Source organism: Anser brachyrhynchus, assembly GCF_964034855.1.
Source record: "Anser brachyrhynchus genome assembly, chromosome: 5".
NCBI lineage: Eukaryota > Metazoa > Chordata > Aves > Anseriformes > Anatidae > Anser > Anser brachyrhynchus.
This window is the reverse complement of record NC_137699.1, coordinates 57791761-57818385: the sequence shown is the minus strand read 5'-3', so window position 1 is coordinate 57818385 and position 26625 is coordinate 57791761. Positions and strand designations below refer to the sequence as shown.

The 26625-nt window shown below is 43.6% G+C and overlaps 1 protein-coding gene across 3 annotated transcripts in view; it reads left to right on the top strand.

Annotated features, from left to right (window-relative positions):
• The first annotated feature begins 1267 nt into the window (after positions 1–1267).
• The window catches only part of JAG2 (jagged canonical Notch ligand 2), a 68394-nt gene continuing 43036 nt past the window's right edge, over positions 1268–26625 (top strand). The window contains exons 1-3 of one of the 3 annotated variants that reach the window (XM_080593027.1): positions 1268–1636; positions 1816–2139; positions 25796–25847. In XM_080593027.1, the coding sequence (XP_080449153.1) occupies positions 1310–1636; positions 1816–2139; positions 25796–25847 (703 nt within the window). In that variant the 5' untranslated portion in view covers positions 1268–1309. Of the gene's footprint in view, positions 1637–1815; positions 2140–25795; positions 25851–26625 lie in introns of all 3 variants that reach the window. The other 2 variants (XM_080593028.1, XM_080593026.1) reach the window with 2 other exon arrangements.

Sequence of the window (26625 nt, the reverse complement as noted above, 5' to 3'; positions counted from 1 at the left end):
CTTGTGGCGAGCGGAGACGTGGGTGGGAAAGGAGACGCAGGTCCGTAGGTGGGGAAGCAGGAAAGCAAGGGGAGCGGGGCGGACAAGAGGATTTCGGCGAGCGGCTAGCCAGCTGGCACACACGTAGCAGCTGCTGCTGTGTCAGCCTAGGAGAGTAGCTGCAGCTGCACGCTGGCCATGAATAGCAGAGGAGCAGCGTGCCGGCTGGCTGCTGGAGGGACGGGGGGCAGCCGGGGCGCTGAAAAGGCAGGGGGAGGCTCCGTGAAAGGTTTTCCGCGCAGGGGAACATGACAGCCCTTTGATTTCTGAGCTGTTTGTTCTCCGATTGTCCGCGCCGGTGGATGATCGGTGCTAAGGAGTTAAAATGGGGAGAGGGGGGAGGGAGAGGAACAGAAGGAAAAGCGAGGTCCTAAATGCGGATCTGGGCTTTGATAGCGTATCCATAGCATGCAGTTGTCTGGATGTATAGCTTTCATAGTTGTCAGCAGGGATCAAAATCACAGGGTGCTTAAACTAAAGGAGAAATCTCTGCTCGCTTACTCTCCTAGCTGCTTGAGCCACCACTGGAGGAGGAGGACAAGATCCCACCACTTGGCCATCTGCTCTGCGTACCGCACATGTCACAGGGGGCTCTACAAGCGCTCCTGCGTGGCCGTGCACGCCCTTTGGGCTTCTACACGAGTGTGGGTGCACGCACCACGTGTGCTCCTCCGTGGCTGTGCCTGCTCCCACTCCTCCGTGCAGCCACAGGTGCTCCCACCCCACGCGCTCCTCCACAGCTGTAGACGATCCCACCCTGTGTGCTCCTCCACCACGACACTTCCACGCACCAATTGCCCCTACCCACACTCCTCGTGGCTGTAGGCTCTCCCAGCTGCTGCACCCACGAGCGTGCACACAGCATCCCACGGGTGACCCCCCCCTTGTGCGTACCCCTACATCGCGCTCCCACCCTGATCGCTGCTCCTCCAGCGCACACACACCTCCTTGCCGCCTGCGTGTGCACGTACCCACACGCGTGCCCCCCTATGGCTGCATATATCACACAAGTGCCCCCCCCACGACTGCGCACGCCGCTCCCCGGGCACGCACGCCCCCCGTGGGTGCGCACACACGCGTGGAGCCCCCGCTGGCGGCGGGGCAGAGCAGGGCACGGCACGGCGCGGCGCCGCAGGGTACGGCGGGGCGGGGCGGCTGCCCCCCACCGCCCTTTCAGAGCCGCCCCGGGAGCGGCGCTGGCCCCACCCGCTCGGCCGCGGGGCCGGGCCCGTCCCCCTCATTAATATGAAGGCGGCGGCCGCGGCGGCGAATGGGTAATGAAGCTGTCACTCCGGCACCTACTTGTTGGGTGTCCGCGGAGCCGAGGCGCACAGAGGGCGAGCGGAGCGGCGGCGGCGGAGGCAGAGGCAGCGGAGCGCTCCGGGCGGCCCCGCCGGCAGCCCATGCCCTGCGCCCCCCGGCGCGCTGCGGGCGGCTCCCCCGCCGCCCATGCCGCGAGCGGCCGCCGGTCCGTGGCCGGTGGGCTCGGCGGGCTCCTGTGAGGCGGCCCCGCGGAGCTGCAGGCATGGGGGGCGCCGGCCGCCGGCCCCCGGCCCCCGCGCTCGGCCTGGCGCTGCTCCTCGCCGCCTGCGTGCAGGTAGGGGGGCGCGGGGGGGGCGCCCCGGGGCTCCGTGCCCCCTTCTTGTCCTCCTCCTCCTCGTGTACCAGCACCGCGGTGCTGCTCGGAGGGTTTCCCCCCCCCCCCCCCTTCCTTCCCTCCGGGTGCCCGTCTCCCCTCCCTTTGATTTTTTTTTTTTTTTTAATTTTTATTTTTAGGTGTCCCGCTCCACGGGCTATTTCGAGCTGCAGCTTAACTCGGTGCGGAATGTAAACGGAGAGTTGCTCAACGGGGAGTGCTGCGACGGCGTGAAGAGCCCCCAGAACCAGGGCTGCACCCGGGACGAGTGCGACACTTACGTGAAGGTCTGCCTCAAGGAATACCAGGCCAAGATCACCCCCGTCGGACCCTGCAACTACGGATTCGGATCTACCCCCGTGCTCGGTGGAAATATTTTTTATTTGAACGGCAACAAGTACTCCCATCAAGGCAGGACCCCCGAGACGGGCAGGATCGTTATCCCCTTCCAGTTCGCGTGGCCGGTAGGTCGCCGCCTCTCCCCCCCCGTTATAATTAATCCTAATTATTTTTTTATTGCTATCGCAGCGAGGCTCGGGGGCAGCAGGTTGGCGGGACGCGCTCCGTACCCGGGGGGAGTGGGCGGGGACGGGGGCACCGGGTACCGCTTGACGGGATCCCCGAGCAAGTGTGGTGGTGGTGGTGGGGGCGGACAGCACGAAAAATTAATTAAAAATGATATAATAATGGCAATAATACAGGCGGGTCGGAGCGCGGCGCTGCCCCCGGCAGGGGGCGCCGGAGGGCGGCGCAGGTGGGGGCGCGGGGCGCGTGCCGCGGCTCGCGAAGGGCGCGCGAGCGGCCGCCCCTCCCGGGGCGCTGCTGTTACTGCTGGTGCTGCTGGTACTGCTGGTGCTGCTGCCGCTGCTCGTGGTGGTGGAGCCGCGCCCGCCCCCGTGGCCGCCGTTGGAGCGGGGATGGGAGGGGCGGGAGGCGCCGCCGCCGCCCCGGGGTGGTGGGGGGGCACCTGTGTGTGGGGGGGACACACGGCGGCTGTCCCCTGAGGGGGGCTGGCAGCCGCCGTACAGAGGGCTGGGGAAGGAGGGGAGGGTGAAAGCCGCCCCCCCCAGCGCTGAGTGGGGTCCCGGTGCTCTCCCCGCCCGCCATCTCCTCACGGGGCTCAGCCCCCTGCGCCCCACGCGTGGGCGTGGAGCGGGCGAGGGGCACGGCGTGGGAGGGCTGGGGGGGTCCGGGCTGTGTGCCCCCTGCCTCAGAGGTGGATAGGGACACCCCCCCGGGGGTAGGTAGGGCCCCCCGGGACACGTAGGTGGCCCCTGGGGCAGCACAGCTGCTGCCTGTAGCCATTCTGAGTGGGGCAGGTGGTGGAGTGCTGAGGTGTGGGGATTGATGGTGAGGTGCCCCAGCTGGGCAGGGAGATAAGTTATCACGGTGATATCGGGGTTATTCTGGTGAGTTATCCTGGCCCCGGTACCCACAGATCGTGTTGGGCACCTGGTGGCCAGTAAATGGGATGGCCCGCAGCGGTTTGTCAAGGTGAGCAGCCTGCAGGATCTTCGTTATCTTGAAAATTACTGCTAGGAACCGTCCGGGTGGGGAAACTGCTCACTTGTGTTTCGTTCTGGAAAGGAAACCGTTCCACTACAGACATTTAAAACTTGCTGCGCTACCAGGGACCCTCTGCCCTGATGCTCACGCACCTCACATTAACCACCCCTATGCAGAGGTTGGGGTTTTGCTCAAATTAGATGGTGAATAAATCTGTACAAACTATTAATTGCTCTGCACAGATGTTCTGTGTTCTCATTGCCAAGTTGGAGTGTTTTCATTGCCTTTGTTTGTCCAGAGGCCTGTTGGAATAAGAAAGGTTGCTGTTAACAGGTATAGTCAATACCATAAAGAAAACAGGGTGTTTGGAACTCTGCTCTTAAGTTATAAGATCAAAGGGAAAATTAAAATTCTTTCTCCTTTGTTGACCGTGTAATACGGGCTTGGTGAAATCATAAACTCCTCTTTTAAGTAGGAGATTTCAGTAACATTAGCACCTCAAACTTTATATGTTATCTGCACGAGGAAGTAGCGGCAGCTGAAGTCACACTTCTAATTTGCTGGTTTCTAGTATTGCTACTTGAAACAAGAGGAGAGTTTGATAATCCTTACAGTGCAGGTCCCTAAGCCCAGCCGTCTTTGTTTTTTTACGCTGTTGGAATAAGCACATTCCTACCTTGCAGCTGCCGGATATTGTTGTTCTGTGCTCATTGGGTCCTAAGAAAGGCCCGTTTGACCTCCCTCTTGCAGGTAGATTACCCCAGTGTCTCTATCTTACAATACCATGTCTGCCGTTGTTTCTGGTATTATTGCCCCTAGCGTTTTACAGGAGTTGAAGTCTTTGACTGTCGTTCTGCTGTTTGCAGCTGTTGCAAACCAGCCTGTAATTTATTTAAACAGTGCCACTGCAGTCTAGTGGGTGGCTGGCTGATTTCTGGAAGGTTTACTGAATACTCTCCCTGCCCACCCTTGATTCTAAAAATAAGCTGTGGAGTAGTTGTACTTTTAAAAGCAGTCCGCGTATCGCGCTCTGCAGAGGCACTTAAAGAAAGAAGTCCCTCCTATAGGTTGTATTTTCTCGAATTGTGGATGTTCAGTCTGATGGGGAATGCAGCATCTTTGTCACAATTGTACGTAAGCCATATAGACTCTGCAAGAAGAGGCTTAACAGTAATGCTAGTTTAACAACTTTCTGAAAGTAAATGGGGTTCCTGGGTTATGTTTCAACTTCTGGGGCAATTTCAAAATTATTCTTAGATCTTTGTACCCAAATGAGACAGCAGTATGGATGTAGTCTTTTCATAAAAGTGTGTTCTTCGCTTATGAAACAAATTAGCTTTGGTGCACAGTAGCCAAAGGACTTAAAGTATTTTTTTCTAAGACTGAAGAATCCTGCCCTGATGAAAAGCAGCATTAGTATATGTGAACTTCTTACGAAACTCGCCTGGGTGATAGCTCCTTCACTTAAGGATGCTCATATAGTAATGTGCACATCACTTGAGGGAGGTTTTCTTGATGTCTATTTGATAGGACATCGTCCTAAACTAACAGTAGCTGTAATGCATCTGCTGTCTTAAATATCTGTTTTTTGCCTTTTTTATTTTTTTAGTTATACATGGAAAAAATGTAAGGCATTTTACTCAAAAAGACAAGTGTTTCTTCTGTAAAGCTGCAGTGCTGGACTTCAGTGACTTCTCCTGTTTGATACAGAGGTTATCCAGCTTATTCCTATTTCCTGTCTTTTTTTAATATCATTAGTCTGATCTCTGATTTGCAAGAGGAGCTTGGGATATTGCCAAAAAGTTCTTAAAATTGCTACCTTGGGATACATCATCCACAGAAATCTGGCAGTGGGAGAGGTTGAGGAACAGCTAGAACAATACAGCTGTCGTCTTCACCCACCTACCTCACATTTTTTTCTTTGCCTCCTGCTGTAAAACTTGCAGCTTAATGCTCTTTTGAGATTGTGAACAAACAGATGATGCAATTAAAGTGTGTGTAATTTTAAAAGAAAGAAGACAGAAGGGTTCAAATAGCTTTGAAGAATAAATTCTGATCGCTTACACAGCTTAGATGCATTATTAAGCATTTTTTATGGCAAGAAATTCAGACACCATTTATTCAGACACCGAACCTTCAAGTGCCTCCTTTTTACCAAGTTAGAAACACCTAACAGCAGTAGTTATCGATAACAGGATATTAGCAAAATTTAAATTTTGGTTAAATAAATGAGAGATTACTTAGACAGCTCCTGAAGATGATGTTTTAAAGGTGCAGGCTTTCTGTTGGGTGCATTGTGTGGAACCATTTTTAATACATCTTTTCAAGACGGCATGAAATGGAGTTGTGTGTGTGTGGTTTTTTTCTCCACCCTGTTCGTTCCCTCAGGGAATTCACAGCTTTTCCTGCACCATAAATATTGGTATGGCATTCATTACTTCAGTTAATTAGTCATATAGAAGAATTGTTCTGACTAGTCATGGATGTTGAAATCATGTACAACAATATGCATAATTATCTCCCCTCAGCCCCCCTGTTCTTGCTAGTCTGGTGTGACTGACAGTGCCGTGTATGCATGAGTACTCTGTGCTCTGAACTCCACAGGTGAACTTCAGAGTTCAGGGACTTGGAGATAAGTATCTGGAAAAAAAAGCAGTTTCATTTCTTTCTCCTTGACACTCAACAGGTGCTTAGTTAGGACCCTTCACCTATCCGAGGAAGGGGTACGGGAGGTTCAGGGGGTCCTCACAACTTGCTCTGGTAAGGCTACCTTCCCCACTGGAATTTAGGCAGCTCATTTGTTGTTTTTGTAAGTGCTGATATTAAGTTTTTCCTATTTAGAGTGTGATTATAACAGCTGTAAATTTCTAAAGTGCTGTTAATTTTCAGGTAAAAATACACGAAAGTGTCTAAATTTAATATCTAGCCTGCGTGGATTTCATCCACGTGCAATCCGCATGTGAGTCTCATCCAAATGCCTGGAAGTGTTCAGTCTTGAGCGAAAACATAAACTGGAGTATGAACCATTGAATATGTAAAGCTGCTGAAAGGATAACTTGGCTGCAGCAGTAAATGTCGGATTTCTTAGAAAGCAACCGCTCCCCCTCCCCTGCCAAAACCTAAGCAAGAATATTTGACCTTGCAGCTTTTATTGCTTAATGGGTCCAGTGCTCTGTTTGGCATTTTTAGATGGTGTCTACTTGAGTATGATCTTCTGGATCAAGTACTCTTCAATCCTAATTTGAAAACTTGTGTATATTTTGGAAGTAGCGAGGCCCTGGGAGGCATTTAGCCTTGAAGCATGTTATCTAGATCCTTGATGCCTGCAGGGAGCTAGGTAGTCTGACTGTAGGAAATGTGCTTGTATGTTTTTGTTTGGCTGGTAGAGTTACGCTTGGTCTACCTTCTGTCTTAACAGAGACATCACTACCCAAGATCAGGATCTCGAGGCTTCATAATGAAAACATCCTGGATTAGGTTACTCCATGCTCCCTGGTAGGGTAGATGTGCACTCTGTCGCCTTGAATGATGACCCATTGTGACAGATGTGCTTAAATTAGGCAGGCTAAAATTAGACCATTTACAACTCAAAAAGGTACTTGGATGCGGTTTACCAAAGAAATGTAACACTTCTCATGAAAATGATCAGCATTTCACAAGTAAAGTATCTAAAGTGATACTCAGCAACCTTTGCGTCTAAATAATTGCTCTTTGCTCTGTTGAAACTTTGTTTTTAAATAAGCATATGCAAGCACAGTCCCAAGCAAGAATCGAGGGCAGGGAATAAGAAGTGAGAGCATCACCTTATGCCAAAATGTAAAATCCATCTGGTATAATGATGTGGGATGCAAGTGCATTATCACCCCTCATTAACAGAGGAAGTCAGCATGGAAAAATAATGTAGTAGATAGCTGTATGTATTGACGAATTACATGAATTATTAATGTCTTATTTGCCAGTAGCCTAGCTCTTTTCCCAAATGGAAGTCTGTGCTGATAGCACAAATCTTTTTTTATATCTATCCTTTTTTTTTTTTTTCCCCCCTCCTGAACTTGCTGCTTGGTTACTCGCTGCCAGATTGTCTTGTCAATAGGCTCAGGGACTGCTGTGGTAACTGGCACGGCAAACTGTTCCTTGTGCTAACAGAAGCACCTGCAGTCCTTGTGAGCATAAAGCCGTTATCTGCTTCATGTGATCCAGGGACAAATAATGCTGTGGATCAGAAAATGCAGACTTTCTGAATCCATATTTCCTGTTTCCTCAGTCTTGGAGAAGCAGGTCAGGGAATCATATGCTTTCAGCTGCTCAGTATCCTATTTGACTTAAGCTTTTTTGATTGGAAATAAGTGTGATGAGGGGATGATTTATTATATAACAATATCCCTTCAGGTTTGGGTTATGCAAATGCAAAGAATAGCTTGCAGGTTTTGCAGTGCTCTGTCTTAAATGAAGATATAATTGGGCGGTGTTTTAGAGACTGGCTGTAGCAATGCTGGGTAGTGACAACTCCAGTTGACTTCAGTAGCAGCTGCAGGTGTCACCTCTAAAAACGAATCAAGGCCTTAATGGTGAGCACTTCAGAACCACTCTTTGAAAAAGGGATTTATTATTGGCATGCTGCGTGTGCCAGCAACTATTTGCAGCTTGCCCAGAATAGAAAGCCTAAAGACTTAAGTTTCATGTAACTATAGAAAATCTGTCTTCTAATTTTAAGCAGAAATGTTCTTTGCACTCTTAATCTTTCATACGTTGATGTTACTGAATCTAGAATTTCTTATGTCTTTGAAATAAATGCACCCTAGAGGATGATATTCTGGTTACTGCTTAAGCCTGTATGCCTTAAAGTTCTGGGGGTTTCTTGAATGTCACAGAGATGGCCAGATCGGAAAAAAGAACACTTCTATTTATACTCATTGAAAGCTTCCTTAGATAAACACTTGCTTATTTATAAGAAACACTGAGGCTGAATTCAAAACTTGCAGACAAATAACCTTCCCTCCCAGACGCTGAGAGCTGTGCTTAGACACCTCTTGTCAGCTCTCTGATCTTTATTCCGGAAGGTGCTCCGGCCAGCCTCTCGGTGAAACGCTGCTCTTCCAGGCATACAGCTGGTGTGGGCATTACAGCTCCAACTGAAAATGGAATAGGTGTTAAAGTAGTCAGGATTACCTTTTGCCAGAGGATGTGAGGTGGAGAAGAGGGTGAGGTAGAAATGGTGTATGTTTCATCCCCCACAACATGACGGGGGCTCTGTAGCTCTGGCTTTGGGCTGTTCGAAGATGTTCCAACTCCTGTTTTCTCAAAAAAAAAAAACAAAAAAAAAAACACTATATTAAAGGTCTGCTATAGATGTGAGTATATGCAGTTTTAATCTTAAGTGATCTGGTTTGTCTTTAACATAAGTGGCTGGGGGTGAAACTGTAGTTGAATGTGTTTATATCGGACTTGTGATATTTGGCCTATTTGAGCTGAGGACCCATCGTGTTGTAGACTTTCTGAGAGATCCAGTGAAGTTCAAGGAAATCTGTTGGTTTAGGTTTCGAGAAGCCTTGTATTGTAAAACCTAACTTCTGGGTCTGATGCTACTGCCTGTATTCCCTGCACGAGTCCAGCTCAATTTGAGTTAATACTGCTAGAGTTCAGTGGCTGCCAGCACAGCAGCAGTGAAAAATTAAGCTTCTGTCAAACTGTAAATGATGTGAAACACCTACATTTTCTGAATGTAAAAAGCGCCAAAAATGGTTTAGTGCATTTTTAATCTGTTATTAATGACTTGCCACGAAGTCTTTCTTGAATGGGAGGGATTGTGTTAAAGACAGATGTAAGGTAGATGAGTTTTCTCACTTGTTGGTATCCCTGAAGGCTGGTGGCTCTCTGGCCCCTCTTTTTTTTGAGCACCACCACAGTCACTGTGGAGGTGAGATGAATGGAACTTACCCTTTCTGTGTAGTCTGACTCCTTCACTTGTTTTTCCTCTGTGTTGGTTTGTGCAAGTGTGGGCTCTGAAATACATGCAACGAACATACTTTAGAAACTATTAAGTTCATAAAGCAGCTATAATCACATCATGCACTTAGTCATCTGCAGAAGCTTTAGATTACTCTGTGCCCAAAACCTTCCCTCCCTTCTCTTCTGAAAACAAGGCTGATGTTTTGTCAACTCTGTGTGGGTCCTGTTTGCGTTGCTTGCTGTGGTTCAGAGCTGCTCGGCCTACTGAAGAGGCTGAGAAGGGAGGCCCACTCCTGCTAGCACATGGATTTACTTTCCCGTGGGCCACTCTGATTCCAGCTGCTAGTAATCCCCTGAGCTGGGAGTAGCTTGTGAAAAGTGGTTTGAAAGGAGAGGAGCTAGTCCAAGGAGTGGAGAATAAGGGTATACTGACATTGCTTCTGGCCTCTTCATGTTTATCCAGACATTCAAAGGTGGTTGCTGTGGCTCCTTGGCAGTAACTCTGCCATTCTCTTCCTCTGCAGCACTCTGATACGCCTTTGTTGGGCTTCTTGCCAGAAAGCTGCTCCGGCTCTGGGTTAGTAGGTATCTAAACTTGGTCAGCCTTTGGCTAGAGGTGATCATCAGCAGTGCTGTCATGTTGGTGGCTTTTGTACGGTGTGTTTTGCTGTCATACGAGTGGCAGGTCGGCGTGTAATCTGACCACCCCAGCACCTTCCCTTGCTGTCCCCAAGGCTGGGGAGCGAACCTGTGTGTATGACTGGGTCCATCTGTGCTAGGTTGTGTTGGGCACCTGCTGAACTTCCACCAGTATGGTGTAGTGGAGCCACTGCCTTCCTCTGCTGTACACCCAGGGAGAGCTGAAGGAGCACGTGTGGCTGTAGGGTTTACAGTGGCTCTCTGGTGGATCACCTTGAGCCAGGGAGAAGTGGCTCTTACTGGTTCAGTCATGGATACTGGGTGCCTTTGCTTACTATCTAAGGAAAAACTGTATGTAAAACTTTACAAGTAATCTTGAATGGAAACTATAGTATGTGCATTGATGAGGAAGAGCAATGAAGGTGGTCCAGGACTGAACGGTTAAGTTACTCTTATTTTCCTAATTATTCAGATTCCTTTGGCTCTGGTAGCTAGAGTTCTGTTCAATGATGTTTGGAGAAATCCTTTGTGTGCAGCACAATAGATGCATTTCAGCATCTCCAAAGACTTAAATACCACCTCTCTGAGAGATAAATGCTTACTATTTACCTTAAATGTGTCTACTGCTGCTTTAGATATTAAACTCTTCTCCTGTAATTATATTCGGGGAATGGTTTACCATTATAAAACGTTGCTTGGTAGTTGAGCTATAGCTTGTGCTCATTTACTAAACTTTATCTCCAAGGTGATTTTTGAGAATTGTAGTTAGCTATTGCTGTGTATAAAGAGGAGGAAAAACGATTTATTTTATTGATTGCTGTTTTGGATACTGACTAAGTTTAAAAGCATATTTTAAATGAAGATCTCCTGGTAACTCTCAGCTGAAAAACATAGCGTGGATTTTATCTGTGGTTGAAATCACTGTGTGCTCCTCAGCAGCAGTTAAAATGCTATATTAGGTGGAAGGGGCATGGCATTTGAAGGCTAAATGACAATCTTAGTCTTACTTGATTAGAGCTTGCAGAGGTTGCTAAGGAACAGCCTAATAGTCCTTGAGTAACCAATTAAATGCCCCTTGGACAGATGCACAGGTGCTCATTCTCTGAAGTTTTTTTAAATCTGAGATAAGACTGGAGTATTAGTACATAAACTGCAATCTGTTTACATCCTGCTTCGGGCTTGAAAGTCCTGATTGTATATATCTTGTTCCCAGCAGGATGTCTTCTGATGTTTTTTGTTCAGTACGTTATTTGATTATTACTACACTTAAATGTTTCTTGCAGTGCTGCTTCTATTTCCAGGTAGCCCACTAGTTCTCTAGCCTACTCTGTGCTTTCTAGTACTCTGAACATACCAGTTTAAGTAAAGAAGCATCTAAAGTTGGAATTGGATAAACTTAACATTTCCAGGCTTTTGATGAGTAGGCAGTATTAATATTGATGCAGTATCCTACGAATAGTAGCAAATGTTAGCTTTCAGTACTCCTGAAGCAGTATGTGCAAATTGTAGTGAAATACTGGATGAGCTGGCTGTTAACTTAAAACACAAAGTGTAATCATTTTGGTCTTTTTTTCTGAGTACGTGTAATTCTGTTTATAATACTGTAAAGTTGAAATGTCTATCTTAAAACAGCCTACGTTTTTAAAGTTAAAAGTCCAAGCTTCTAGCTGGAGAACTTAAGTTCTAATTACGTGGCTTGTTGATGCTTGGAAGGCTTGACTGACATGTGCTTTAGGCAGGCAGTAAGTTGAGAAATACATAAGAAGCTTAATTATTGATCTACTCCAATAAAGGTTGAAGTAGAAGTTCAACAGGATGTGTAATTTTGGGTACCATTTGCTGTTCTTTCTACTGGCTGAAGACAATTTTAACAGTACTGTTTTGGTAACCTGTGCTACTGCTTATAGATTTCAGTGGCTGTTCCTTGCTCTTGCACCTTGTACAAAGTCTTTTTTGTTGTGGTTTTGATAGTTCTAATCTTTTATGTTTAAAAACAATGTGATTTTCCTTACGGTATGTCATGGAGCTTACTGTAACTGGCTGCGTGCAATCAGCCAAGCCTAGAAGTCAGACCGTGTTCACTTGGACTGTTATGACCAAGTACAGCCATCTACAAGCCTCTGTTAATGACTCTTGTTCTACACAACGAGAGGTTGATAGCACCTCCTGTGTTTATAAACCTGTTGCTTAAACCGTATATTTACATATAGGCCCAAAGTGTTGTAGCGTTGTATTTAAGACCTTTGAACTGAATGTTGTGTCCCTGGTTGATCCACAGAGACCAGCGATTTCTCTTATTAGAAAGTGGGGAAGCGAAAGAAGTAGAGAAACTGAAATGTTCAGACTTGCATGCTAAATGTTGGCTTTCAGTTACTTAGTGTTCCTTGAGTGTGTTCTGATGTCACCACAGCTTAATGGCGAACTTCAGGGTTGTGTGGCTTTTAGTTACTTCACATCTCCTCTTGCTTTCTAAGAGATAAAAGGTGAAACGGTTGCTCAAACGTAGCTGGTGGCAGTTCTTAAGAGGTTAATTCCCAGAATTCAAATACCTCTTTTTCCTAAGTGCTATGTCACTGACTTACGTAACTGTGGACTGTTGGAACATAACTGTCACCGGGCTTTAAGAGAAGAACATGGTGAACATCAGTAGCTGTTCATATCCACTCCCAGATCACTGCAACTGGAAGGTAAATAAAATAAGCTTTAACTGGCGGGAGATTGTCTGACTTGTGGCAGCCTGCTGTCAGTGATAATTTGTATGTCCCCAAGTCCTTGGGATGGACTTTCAAGACATGGTAGTCTGCAAAACTTTAGCTTGCCAAGGGATCTGGACAGAACGGCAGAAGAACTGGTGGCAAATGAAACTGCTAAAGAAACCGAGAATTGCTGGTATGCATTTTTGAGTTATGAATCCTGGTTTGAACTAGCAAAATAAACTTAAAATAGTTAATATAATATTGTCTTTAAATAGTATTTTAATTTTGATTGTCTTTATATTGCTTCATTCTTTTTTCTGTGGACACTCATCTGTATGAAGAAAGCTGTAACGTTGCTACCCCAGAGAAGTAATTAAGGGTCAACAATGAAATAAATTTGAGGACTTGAGATGATCTCCCTTTCATAGCTTCCAGATCTGTATTGGTGAGGGGAGAAGGAAAAAAATGGAGAAGCACTCTTAATTGACAAGTGCCTGCTTTCACAAGTTCTGTGTGCTCAAAGCTCTCCTTCGAAAGGCCTGCTAATTTGTTTTTTTCTGATCTGTAATAACATAAAGCTATATCAGATCTACTCCACTATACATTAACTTGAAAAATATGATCAGATATTGGAGTTCTGGTGTTATTTTGTTACAGTGGGATTGATGGACTTCAGGATACCTCATATTCAAATAGGTACCTTGAATTGTAGACTTACTATACTGTTGTATGCTGTATCTATTTGCTGCTGTAAGCAGATGGTTTTTAATAGTAACTAAATACAGCATAGTGGTTGGTGCTGAGTGTGTGATTAAGATTTTCTGTAGCTACAAGATAGTGTTCAGAAGATTCAGTGCTGCTACTGGAATGTGAACCAAGCATTTGTTTCAGGAACATGTTTATAAATTAGACGCTGGTGTTCCTATGTATGTGTAACTACATGTGCATGTCTGTGTGAAGAATCCCTGTTTAATCCTTTCTTCAAATCCTGTGTGTTGATCTCTGAAAGAATTTGTGCCCTCTCTTGTAGAGGGAACTCTTCCTTGTCCGGTCAGACTACTTTCATATGGAGAACAGTGGGATATGGATAGAGCTTTGGTTATATCTGCAGTGTCCTGGTGCAAATAATTGAGAAGGATGTAAGGCAAGGTGAGCAGCTACCTGTGGTGTTGAAAGCAAGGTGTTTCATGTTCTCAGCCAGCCTTTTTAGCATGCATAGAAATTGAAATTTGAGCTGGTGTTCAGTTGGTGCTGAAATGAAGGGCAGCACAAGCATATTATGCCGTCTTCCAGAATTCCTGAAACTTCCATCACTGTGAGGCAATCTACAATCAAATAGAAGTTTAAAGTGACCTGATGTATTGCTATGTCAGCTACACAATAAAACCTAGACATTTCTTCCTTTCAGATCCTTCAGATCTGAGCTCAGAGCAAGTACTGCTGGAGGAAAATCATGCATCTTGTTTGGAACTGTACGAATGTTTGGTCAGTCACTTGTTGCCATCACTGTGGGCCAGCTAAGCCTTTGCCTGTGCGTCTTTCAAATGTGGCTGGTACTGCACAGCTAGCTCTAGAGTTAGTAGGATTTGGTTGGGTAGGATTGGTAAGAGTTGAAGAGAATTTAGAAAAACGGTGCCCTAATCTCTGTGCTCCCTTAGGAATGAAACAGAGGTTGAGCATGGGCGTCTCCTCTTCCTAGGGCAAGACATCCTGTCTCATTAGCTTGAACTGGTTTTGTGGGCACTTGCCTTTTCATAAATGAAGAAGACTGCAGTGCTACCAGCAGCTAATGTTATTTAAAAGGGTTAAGTTTAAAATGCTCTTTATTCCTAGGAACTTTGCATACATAGAACTTGGGGGCATATCTATCTTTTCTGTGTTTGTCTACCTTCTTAGTATGTGTATATGCAATACAAAAGAGTGCATGCAGGTGTTCTGTGTTTAGAACAATAATTAAAGTATGTTATTACATAGTTAGTTTAATTCCCTCTTGACTTCAAGTTGAAATTGTAATGATGTATGGCTTGAAGTGCCCAGAGGACACTAATATCCATGCCACATGGAGTGCAGAGGGGAGGGGAAGAGCAGTATTAATTACTAGTTCATCTTTTGAATTCTAAATATTAGCATAAAACAAGGCTTGCACCAACCATTAATGGGTCTTCATAGTTGATGCATACACTTCAAAAGAGACAATCTAGGTACGTTTTCATTAATGCAACAAGAAAGTGTACATATAATGTGGCTTAATTTATCTTGGACTTCTTCCAAAACTTTAGGGAAGGAGTAGGTCATGGATACTTGGTTAATATCAAGTTTGCCACCTTCAAAGGTGGTAGCGAGGCTGAAAGCCTCAACTTAAATCTAATAAAATGCTGTTAAGAGGATACCTGACTGCAATGCGTTGTGTTTGCGCACGTCTCTTTCTAAAAGGCTTTTTTCTCCATTCTCTAATTTCATCAATACTTCCTTCTGTTCTTTGCTATTGGATTAACTCAGTGAATTTCTGGAAACTCCCAGTGCTGGCTTTGGCTGTGGTACAGAGGGCTATATCTTAATAGCTGTGAAGTTTGAAAGTATTTAAAAAATACTTTTTTTTTCTGCCAGGTCAAAGACTTATTTTTTGTCCATTAAATTCAGGTACTAGTGGAGAAACGTTTGCTGTAAACATTCTCTTTGGTGCGTAATTTCTGGTTTAATCTGTTTCTAATCTCAATTTAAAATCAATACCTTGTGTCCTCCCTAAGTAGGATGGAAGGGAAGGCTATAACTTGAGGTTCTAGCAGGCTTTCTGGGTTGATTCCCAATGGAGCACGTTTCATTTGTGTTTTTTCTGCTCTAGAAGCATCAAAAAGACACGAAATCTGGGGAGTTTACACTGGGCTCTCTTGAGTGGCAGGTGCCAATGCAAATTGTGCACTTGTATTGGTTGACTTTTAATCAGATTCCCCAAAGGTTAAGTATGTGTAAGTGTGTTAAGTAAATTAACTAGCAGAGTGGCAGTAGTGAGGATGGCTAATGCTTCTGCTGAGCCCTGGTATGCAGTTACTGGTTGCGTCAGCTCCTTCGTGCCCTGTGCTCATCATTGTTTCAATAGATGATCAGAATTAAAGCTAAACAACTAGGATGGTTTCAATAATACATTGTTTTGAGGAGAATTTTACTTTGTACATGTGCTTCTTGGTAGTGTAGATTGTACTTCCACAGCTATTATTCACAAGCAAAGCATTGCAGTACTCTGGCATCTATAGAAGAGATGGCAATTGGGAGAAACGGTCTTTTTTTTTTTTTTGAGACTTATTTTTTTTCCCCATGCCCAAAGCTTTTTGTGGGACACTAGTCCTCTGCCCAGTGGGTCTTAGGATCACCTTGGAGGTGATAATAGAGGAAAGCGAAAATCTGTTAGGCTTTTTGTTGCAGGTTGGAAAGCATGTGGTGGGGTGGGCTTCCTTCATGTGGAAGAAAAGCAGTTTTACTGAGCTGTTGAATGGTGTTGAGTTCTGGAAGTCTCTTGAGGCTTTCTGTGGGTACTGATGAAAATGTTGTTGTTCAAGGTATTTTTTCACTACTGGGCAGTGTGCAAAAGTTTAAATCAAATTGTGAAATAAGTTTTCTTTAAAGGCAAGGCTCTGACAGGCCTGTGATGTCCTAATTCCTACTTCCCCATCCTCCTGTTCCGCTTGACTTAAGTGTTTCCTCAGGTCACTGAAGATTTTCTTATTTTTGGCTCAAATTCTGGCTCTAAAGTCCTAGCCTACAGATGCATGTACTGTTTCCCCTTATGGGGAGTACACAGGGCAGCCATGCAGAGTATCTAGGAAACTCTTAGAAATCTAGGCAATTAATCTGGCTTGCTCTGAAGAGACTGATCTTCTTGTAATTTGTTCTTGAGTAATGACGGATTCCTTCAATTATTTGAAGGTAGGTTTTATCGGTAGTAGTGGAGCCTTGGAGGGAACCACCTCAAGTTAGGGAAACTTCTGCAGCAGGTCTCTGACTTGTTTTTTCCTTTCCAAATGTAAAGTTCTAACGCTTTTCTCTAGTTAGCTGGTATTTCCAGACAGTCACAGATATTCTTGCCTTCACAGCTCTGTTGCCAGTCACAATAACTTAATCTTCACCCTTTCTTTTGTGCCCTTAACTCAAATACAGGTGGTGGTTTTGAAAGCAGCGTTATTGCTTAGAGTGGTTGTTGGGTGACTGGTAGGCCCAGCTTGTAAAGGGGTAGGTGCTACTTGCTGCTTCTTCAGTCGCTGTGAAGTTACTGTGGAGTTACTAACTAGAAATGGCACGAGCCTTCGTCTGTGTTACGTGGAAACCAGGAGGGATTGTTTTTGACTGTGGCAAATACAATACTTGAAGTTTGAAGATTGATTGCCTAATTATTGAAGTTATGCTTCTGCGTGAAGGTCTTTGTGTTTCTCACTGTGGCCTTCCCCCAGAAATATACTGGGTCTTCCGTAGTTAAAACAAGGTTTTTATCCCATATGTTGACAGTTTTATGTCAAAAATTGCTATGAAATCGGTAAGCTTAGTATTTCACTTGTGAATTGTCAGCTAGTTAATAAATAGGTGCTTGTTTTGTTTGTGCATTTCTCTTACCTTGCCTTGGGTGACAGTATGTTCTGCTTTGTACCACCCAGGCTGGACTTAATCACTCTTAAAAGACTCTCTAGATTACTTTTTGCCCCCTCAGGAGAAGTTTCAGAAGCCATTAGTCTTCTAAATCTTTATTCCAGATATTACTATCTACCTATTAGTAGCTGTAGCTCAGCTCATCATTTTTTCTGAATAACATTTTGGTGTATGCGTTGCAACATGTCACATGGCTTGTTATGGATGTGTTGTGTACATGGTTTGACTTTTGGAATAATCCTAATATGATGTGGCATTTGAGTATTGCAGAAAGGAGAATCTTGATTAGATTTCTCAATTACTACCTCTCAGATGTTATAGCTTTCAAAGAGAAGTTTTGAGGTGTAATTGTAAATCTAATTCAGAACTGTTTTCTGTTTTTTTTTTTCCTGTCATTTTTTCCTCAACTATTCCTTGGTCATGATTTTGATTACCTTAGAATAGATACTGATGACTTCGGTAGGCCTGCAAGATTTTACAGTGTAAATGTTGCTTTAATAGTCTTTTGCTTTAATGTCAACCATAAAAAAAAGTGGAATACTTGCTTTGGAACAACACCTGTACTGGTTGAAACTAGATTTCAGGGAATATAAGCAAATACGTGTGGGAGATAAGGACAGGGCAAAGATACATAAAAAATTCTTTAAATTCTACTAAGCTTTTTTTTTTCCAAACAAGAATCTTCAACTAGTTGTGACTGGTCTCTCCTAAGTGCTTGTGGCAATCTCTCCTTGGACCCACAAAGCTTACACCTGCTGCATCCCTAGGCAACCTGTGTAACAGTTTGCCAGGCTTTGCATGAAGTGCCATCTTGTCTCATTTCTGTGTTTCTGAGCTTGGCTCATGTTAGCTTAATTTGACCTGCAGTTCTTGTTGTTTTGTCATTGACAAGAAAACGGACAGTCTATTCCTAACCAAATCCTGGGCCTTTTGTAGCAGAAGTCTGCAGAGCTACATACTTAAGTCCTCTTTTCTTCCAGGCTGAGGAGTTCTGACTAACACTGTCATTGCTTGTATGGGAGTTACTGATCATTCACCTAAGATTAAATTGTTTTTTTCTATGCTGCTTTTATGTTACTCTTGATGCATTTAGTTTTTATAAACAAATATTAAGGCTTATATACAGGAGGTATCTAGAGGTGACATAGGCAGAAGGCACTTGCAGTGAGATAGAGGTGTTTCAGCAAAACTAATCAGTGGGGTTGAATTGGCATTAAAAATTAATGTGCATTTTTTTCTGGAAAACCTTGGCAATAGCAAGGTATTGCAGGACCACTTGTGCTTGAGTAGTTAAGTATTCGCTGATTTATTTTTGCTTAATTCTGGAACTATAAGGGAAATAAATGGTTTGGAAGCTAATCATGTGGCATTTGTTCAAATTTAAGTGACCGCAAATGACTGCTTAGATTTCAGAGGTGGAACTTTAATCTCTGCTGTACTCCAGGAGATTTGTGTATGGTGGATTCAGGGAATGAAGGATGGACTAGGGTAGAGATGAATAACAGATAACTCCTGTCTCTGGTTTTTATAGCTTCTATTCTGCAAGACTCACCATTGCATGCATAGCAGTAATGTTAAAGGCACTGGTTTAGAATAGGAATGGGCTCTTCTAGAACCTCTACAGTGTCCTGTGAACATACGAGTAGCTAGCAGCTTTTCTTCATACAAATCTTTGCAGGACTACTGGCTGGACAGATCTCCTGCAGCTTTTCTAAATAAGAAGCTAATGACGTGCTTCTGGCACTGTGAAAATTGTTAGTGAGGTGCATGCTTCCTACTTAGTGGAGGAGAAGGATGCTCTGTCTGCAGCAGTTCTCTGGTGGAGGGTGCTACGGAAGTTCAGGGTTTAAGTTAGTACTAAGGTGATGGGAAGAAATACTGTGTCTGAGATTTGTCACAAAGTTAAATCAGCTGAGATGTGCTTTGAGTTTCTGTCTAAGGTACTAAGTTACCAGAACCTTGTAGGTTTTTCTGGTAGTCTTTCTGCACAGATGAACAGTTTGCTGTCCTGTGATATATCAAGGCTGCCTCTGAGGTTGTGTTCTGCCACTGCAGCAGGATCCAAGTACCTTCAAACCTTCACTTGAAGATCTTCCTATAGATGTATCATCTGGTAACATACGTCACGATCTGGTATTTTGATATACTTGGGAGAGAAGCACAATATTCTTCTGTTTCACAAAGCTCTGCATGCTGCCAAATAGATGTTATAATATCCCTTTGAATTCCTCCTTGAAGTTGTTTATATCTTTGCATTTATATAAATGCTTGCAGCTGGTTGGTGGCAGGATTCTTCCACCCAGTTGCTGGGTAATTTTCTTCAGCTGAAGGTGGTGAGTCCCTACCTGGGTGTTAAGTATTAACTCTGAGACCATTTCTAACTTAGTCACCTGTTGTTTTTATTTGTGCTCCTTTTCCAACGAAATGTCTTAATAGTCTAGACATCTTGATTTCTCCCTGCCACCCCCATATGTGCACACACATGTACACACCCCTCCAGTTTTGACTTTGCTTGGTTTGGAGGAGGAGAGGAATGAGGTGTTCAAGCACGTGTAGGTGGAGGTGTCAGGCTGTTAACCATGGCAGAAAATACACCCCCTCTTGCCCTTCCCCACCTCCCCACGTTTTGCAGACTTCCTAAAGACTGTGAGGTGGGGCAACCCATAAACTGCTCCCCTCAAAGAGCAGTAAGGCTCCAAAGCTTGTAAACATCATCCTGCTTTTGTGACTTGGCCAAGAGGAGTATAACTTCAGTAATTGCTCTCAAATAGAAGGCTTAAAGTTGCTCAACTGCTTTCTGGTCTGTGCTGCCAGTGTTTGCAGTACTCCAACCCAGCCTTCCGCAACGCTCCTGACAAAATGGGATTGTTTGGCCCTGGTTTCCAAAGGGAAGGCTTTTGTTTAGGACTCACCATGCCAATGGTACTTCTCAAATGAAAAATGAGGGTTTATAGGAGGGGTGCTCTTATAATTTTGTGCATTGGAATAGCCTTTGCTTGCAGCAGACAAGTTCTTGCATGCAAGCGGGGCTGAAATTTCCTTGAAGTTTCAAAAAGCAGCCCCCTTCTGCGTTCCCCCTCCCTCCACTGAGAAACACAACCTGGGTGAGTGAGGAACACCTGCTCCTTCTGTGTAGAGGTCTCCATTACGTCTTCATAATGTCAAGATCAACCTGCATGCTTGTTCTGTCTGTCTGCCCTTAAATCTGTGGCAGAGATACCAGCCTTGGACCTTCACTGAAGCTTCCTTCACTTCTTCCTTCCTCTGCAGTTCTGGCTTGTGCATGAGGAAGTTGTAAAGACTTGCAGAGCTCCTGGGGAAGGAAATGGAATATGTGTGCCTTTAAGTCATCTTTTTCCAGGCAAGCAGGCTGCTTGGAGGAGGGGGACAGGCACTTGAAAGAGTAAGGAGAAAAAAAAAAAAAGCCCTGGACCTGTCTTTGCCTCACTTTTCTAGGAGTTCTGTAAGAAAAGAATCTGGGAGTTGGCCGTGCTGATTGGCGTTAGGGACTTGGTTGCAAGAAATACTGGTGATGATTTATTAATGGTCTAACTTTTAACTTCTGGAGTGAGTAGTGATAGGAGGCTGTTGCTTGACCTGTTTGTGCATCATTATCATTAAGTTGCTTATTCTTGAGAGAGGTTTGAAAGGAAAAGGCCCTGACTGGTGATGAGATCCTGTGTTTACAGTGTAGCACTTGGTGGAACAGTGTGGTAATGTGGGCCCTGTGTTTAAGAGCCATGCTTTTTTCTAATCTGCAGCAGATTTCTAGTTTCTTCTGGGTTTTTTGCCTATCTGTAGAAACTCCAGTCAACATGCTTCTATTAGAAAATTTTGGGTGAAATTGAGGAATCTTTCTTAGAATAAATATTTTAATATACAACAGCTTGTTGTGGAAATTGATGCAGAAAATGTCAAATACTCATTTTCAGCTCAACCTTAACATGTTCTTAACGTTTTATGTGTTTTGGGGAGTTTTTGAGTTGGAGAATATAAATTCTGTACCTGACTGAAAGTGCAGTCAGAAGGCTGGTCATCCTTCCTGGGATTAAAAATCTGACAAGTCTGTTTTTCCAAACACACCTTTTGAATGTTGATTTGCAGAAGTCAAGGTAGTAGTAATAGTTCATGAAAAGGCACTGCCAAACCAATATTACAGGTCTTGTCCCCCCGCCTCCCAGAGAGGAGGTCGTTGGGATAGTAACGGGAGTGTTTTGTTTAGTGTAAGCAGTGGAATAATGCTTTGAAGTTGTTTTTTGTCAACACTGGTCCTAGGAAAAACACAACTGAAGCAACATTGCCAAGATAGTTAAACAGACTTAAGTTGTATCTTTCCCAACAGGTTAGCATATCTATTTAGTTACCTCCTGTGAAACGGTTATTCTGTAAAGCTGGGCGGCTTTTCTGCAGAACTGTGCTGATGTTCTTCTCTGAGCGGTAGCCTCAGCGTGTTGTGGTTTTTGGTAAGCACAGATACTACACTGCCTTTAATTCAAGGAGGTGAACTGCTTTCATTGCAGTATGTGCTCACCCCTTGCCTTACCCACACCCCTCCAATCTGTGCCATGGCCACTTCTAAAATATCTTCTAAATATTTTGCTAATACTAGTTGAAATGAACAAATGCTACTTCATAAAGCTTTTTTCATGTGTAAGAACAGACTGGAATGTGCATGTCCTATTAGTGAGGTGTTAGTCATAAGCTTCAAGTCTGAGTAGCATGCAAGTTAGAAAAGAAGATGGTGTGGTGGTGTGTGTATATTATAATACACCCATGAAATACTATAAAATACTCATGAGTTTGGGGCATTATTAGGATACTCACTAGAAAACAACAGTTTTTTGCTAAATTTATGCAGGAATTCAACTCAAACACTTTTATAATTAGGTAAGTTCTCTAGAGAGTCTACTTAACTTTTAAGCTAGCATGTTCCTAAGGGTACTCTAAAGAGCTGGATGATGTCAGGAATTCAGATTAAGTTTGGGTAGACCTTAGACTCTGGAGAAGAGCTAATTAATGCAAATTCTTTAACTGGTTTCTGGAAACACAATTTTAAAAAAATGTTGGCTTGTACAAGTATCTTGTACTACAGGGAAGTTTTTTGCAGCTTGTGTTGACTGACCATCCGCTGTGTAGAGATATGCCTAATGCAAGCCAATGGTAGAGCTTTTATAAACTGAGTATGTCTATTTAAGCTGAAAGTACTATTTGGCACTTATTAGTCTTATTCAGCCTGTAGCTCTTACTCTGGCTGTAAGGTAGTGTTACGGCATGGATGAGTATGTGAGTATTAGTTTTCAGTAATGGTTTTGATAGTTGAGCTGTAATTGGAAAGCGTTCAGTGCAGCACATAATGAACATAGTAGCATGGATGCATCTTTGTATGCTTTCGGTGTTTTAAAATGAAGTGGAAAACTCAAAAGAATTAAAGCAGATCTAGTGTGAGACCGGATACTCTAGTGGGGAAGAGGTTTTTTGAACTGGAAGGTTAAGGATCTGTTTCCTGTGTTGAGGAGCCATAACTGGAACACGACCACCCATCACCCTACTGCAGAGGAGTTCTTTAAAGCTGCTGCCTAGCAGGATGTGAGGAAGGAATCACAAGTTGGGCTGGTAATCCTACTATCTGTTAGAGGGAGAGCAGCCCTTTAATCAGCTTCTTTTCTGGATGTGTTCTCAAGTCTGTGAGGTGCTTTTGGAGGGTGGCTGTGCAAGCATCACAGAAAGCAGGAGGTTGCACAGCTGAACTGTTGGAGCTGACGTGGCTTTTTCAAGTAAATGTACATTTGTCTGTTGGTTCCATTTACTGTGACTTAACAACATCTGTGGCTTGTAGGCACCCTTGTAAGACCTCTTAAAATGTTGCAGTCCGTGTACTTGTCCATGTGTAAATGGCCACCTGCCGCCATTTTGAGCTGATTAGCCCAGAGGTAGACATGGTGAAACCGGGGATATGGGGTGCCAGTAAGTGAAAGGATTTAATACTCTGGGTCTCTATTGCATATGTTCCCTTTAGGCTTCTTATAGATGGCTGTATAGCTCTTGATTGTCCTTAGTTGGGAGGGGAAAAGCAAATGACTGAATCTGGCCTGTTGGACCTGTGGCTTGCAGAGTGCTGTCCGTGTTCTGCCAGGCAGCAGCATGGGCTCTGGGGCTGGCTGTGTGGCCAGAAACCCCAGTCTTCCACATGTTGGAAGAAGAGTTGTGTGCTAGTCATAACTCTCTGTAATGTACTACGTTCCTATAAGATGTTACAGGAATGCTTTCAGCTCTAGAGTGTATGCTAGCTTGTTTGGTCAGATTTGTCACCAGAGCTATAGGGCTCCTTATTTTAAGCACCTTAAAATCAGGAGAATGCCCCTTTATTCACACCTTCCAGTGTGTGCATGTCGAAACAGTGTGCTGCGTGCAGCTCCCTTTCCCACAAAAACTTCCTAGCATCCTAGGTGAAGATCCAGATCTGCTTTCAAGTGGAACGATGGGAAGGCATAGCTGACCAGCATAGTGTGTTACTGCCTTAGCCTGTGTGGGCAGTTAGATGCAATGGCTGATTTGCAGTAGGAAAGACCAACCCTTATATAAAATGAGTAAGTGGACATCTGGAAGCACTTGAGCACTGTTCTGTACTTCTAATAGAAATCAGTGAAGCACAGGAAAACTGAGGGGTAGGTTACAAGATCAGTTGTTAAAAGCAGGGGAGGTGGGTAAAGAACTTGGTATCGTGCACCAGTTTGCAGAATTCTGCATAGGTTACACTTCTCATTTCGTCCCTAAAATAAGCAGACTTGTAAGTGCCAGAAGACATTAGGGCCACTACTGTATGGTACTTTCTGATACCATTCATGTTACATTTATTTCTCAGGTAACAGTTTAGAAGGGTGCCAAGTAGTATTTTTAGACTATGGTAGGATCCTGCTTCCTTGAATGTTCAGGTGGGGGTATGAAGTGGAGAGTTGGAGGAAATGCTGCACTACTGTTTTGTTTTTTTTAAATATAATAGGGAATTGTGCTATGTTGTCATCCCTCAAAAGTAGTGGCTTCTTATCAACTGATCTTTATGCTTTGAGCTGGAACTGCCTTTGGAAGAAGACAAGTATGCCTCTGTCCAGTATAGTCACTGCTGAGCTTCCTTGAGTGTAATATGACTATTTACCACTAAAGTTTTATTTTCCTTGCATTCCAGTCACGGTAAATCACTTTTTCCTAATGTCTGAGGCTGAAAGGTTCAGAAGAAACTTTTTTCCAAAGGCATAGTTTGTGGTTTATATGTTAATGCAACTCAGTGATAGAATAGGCACCCTATTAATGGTTTTACTGAGTAGACTGGTCCTTTGCTGTAGTCATGAGGGATGTCTAGCAAAGAGCTCTAATAATGGTGCTGCATGGATTTTTTTTTTTGGTTGTAAAATAGGGAGATTTCAGTGTTATAATCAACCTTCCTTGGTGGGAAGCATGGGTGTGCAAAGCACTTAATGAACTATCGCAGTAAAAATGTTCGTCTCTTGATATAGGAGGCTGAAATAGCTATGAAATATAGATGAATTCTTACATTATCCTCTTCCTAAGAGGGTGTTCTTCATGCCTCAACTGAAAATCCCCAGGTTCATGTGAATTCATAGGTGGTTGTTAGCCCGTGAATTCAGCACGCATGAAGTTTTGGCTCTGCTGTATTTAATGAGTTTCAGTTTTTTGGTGTGGCTTGCCTCTAAGCACAAAGATGTATATAAGAGGGTTTTAGGATAGTGGTGCAATAACTGTTTTTGTTACTGGTTTTGAATGTATGTGAGAAACTTTATTTTAACTTGGATGAGTTGGAAACTTTCAAAGTCAAGGTGTTTGACAGCTGCTTTTGTTAAACTTAAAACAGGTAAACATCACATCTATGCATAAAGTTGCATTTGCATTTTTCCCCTAAGTAACCTTAATATTTAAATGTCAACATCTATCCTACATATTTGGTCATAAAACCAAAGGAAACTACTGAAGCCTTGCTTTAGTGAAGTAAAGCTTGTGTTCTTTTGAAACAGTTATCAAATTGTCTGAAATGATGCTTTTCATTTTTCCTCTGTGGAAAATCTACTACCAACCATGCTTTCTCTAAAAATCATGTTTCTGCTGTGTCTTTTTCAGGTCCATTCTTCACAGCTCCCCTTTCATGAGAAAGAAGTCTAAATTTTTAATGGATGGAGGGTGGATTTTTTTTCTAGAAAAAACATATCTAAACTGGCTTGTTCTATAGACTTGTGTTTTGGGCACTTTCTAAAAAGATGACCCTGATTTTATTTTCTGTCTTCATTTGCTTGTCTTAAATATTGTATCTATTTCCCAAAGTTCAGGACCCTTCACTTTGTTCAAACCTTTTAGAGCTGCTTCTGAGAAGGATTTCTGTGGCTAAGAAAGCTGAGAAATAAATACAGTGGGAGGAGAAAAATAATAATTCAGTCCTTGGTGTGTGGGGGAAGATGTTGTTGTTTTGCTGTTAGCCTGCTTTGCCCCACAGTTTTTAATGCTGTTATATTTCATGCTTTTGAGAAGATGCCTTCAAGGGCTTTCACATGACAGTAAAGTGGTGAAAATTTAAACTGCTTTCAGTTGGCTTTCGTGTAGCAGCAATATCTGCTTATTCCAAATCACTGTTTATGTCTGGCCTATAACAGTGCTTTTTATCTAACTGGTGTCTTTTTTTTCTTTTCAGAGATCGTTCACGTTAGTATTAGAAGCATGGGATTGGGATAATGATACAAAAGGTGGTGAGTATTTATGTAAAACTGTCAGGTTTCACTTATTTTGTGCTGTATGTGCACAGATCTCAGGGGGAGAAGGGGACATGGTGTGCTGGTGCAATTAGCCATCTTTACAAAGTAATGGGAGGATGCAATCGAAGTGAAGGGTATGTACAAATCCCAGTAGGGAGGGGGATTGTATTAGGAACGGCAAAAAATTAGTAGTGGTAAGAAATAGAATGGACCATAGCAAGTGAAGATCTTAATACGTAATTTCTTTAAGAAAGTTTAAAAATTATGGTAAACCCTTTTTTTCCCCATAAGGGAAGTGATCTGTGCTGTAGATTTTCACCTTAAATACTCTTTTGTTCACCCTTCACTGCCTTTTGTGGTAACTTCCATGATCAGGCAAACAAAGCACTCTTGCTGCCTGTAAATTAAAGTTGGATGCCTTGGTATGATTCATTCTCCAGTTGTTTCTTTATTAGTACTGAAAGTTACCTTGTTTCTGGTCTGCAAATACTAATCCTTATTATCAGAGCATGGCTATTGATCTGAAGGAAAAGCAAGCTTAGTGTTTAAATACTTTAAAATAATTTGAAGGTGTTGGTTGCCATGTTGTTGCTGAAGTAGAGCTCTCTCTGATCCTTGGTAATGTTTTATGAACTTCTCTCAAAATAAAAAATGCATAGCTGCAAGTGCTAAGTGAACATCAAACTTGTTGCTGATAATGGACTATTTAATCTTGGCTGGGACTGTTACAGAGGAAGATAAGTGTTCAGACATTGAGATAGTGAAGATT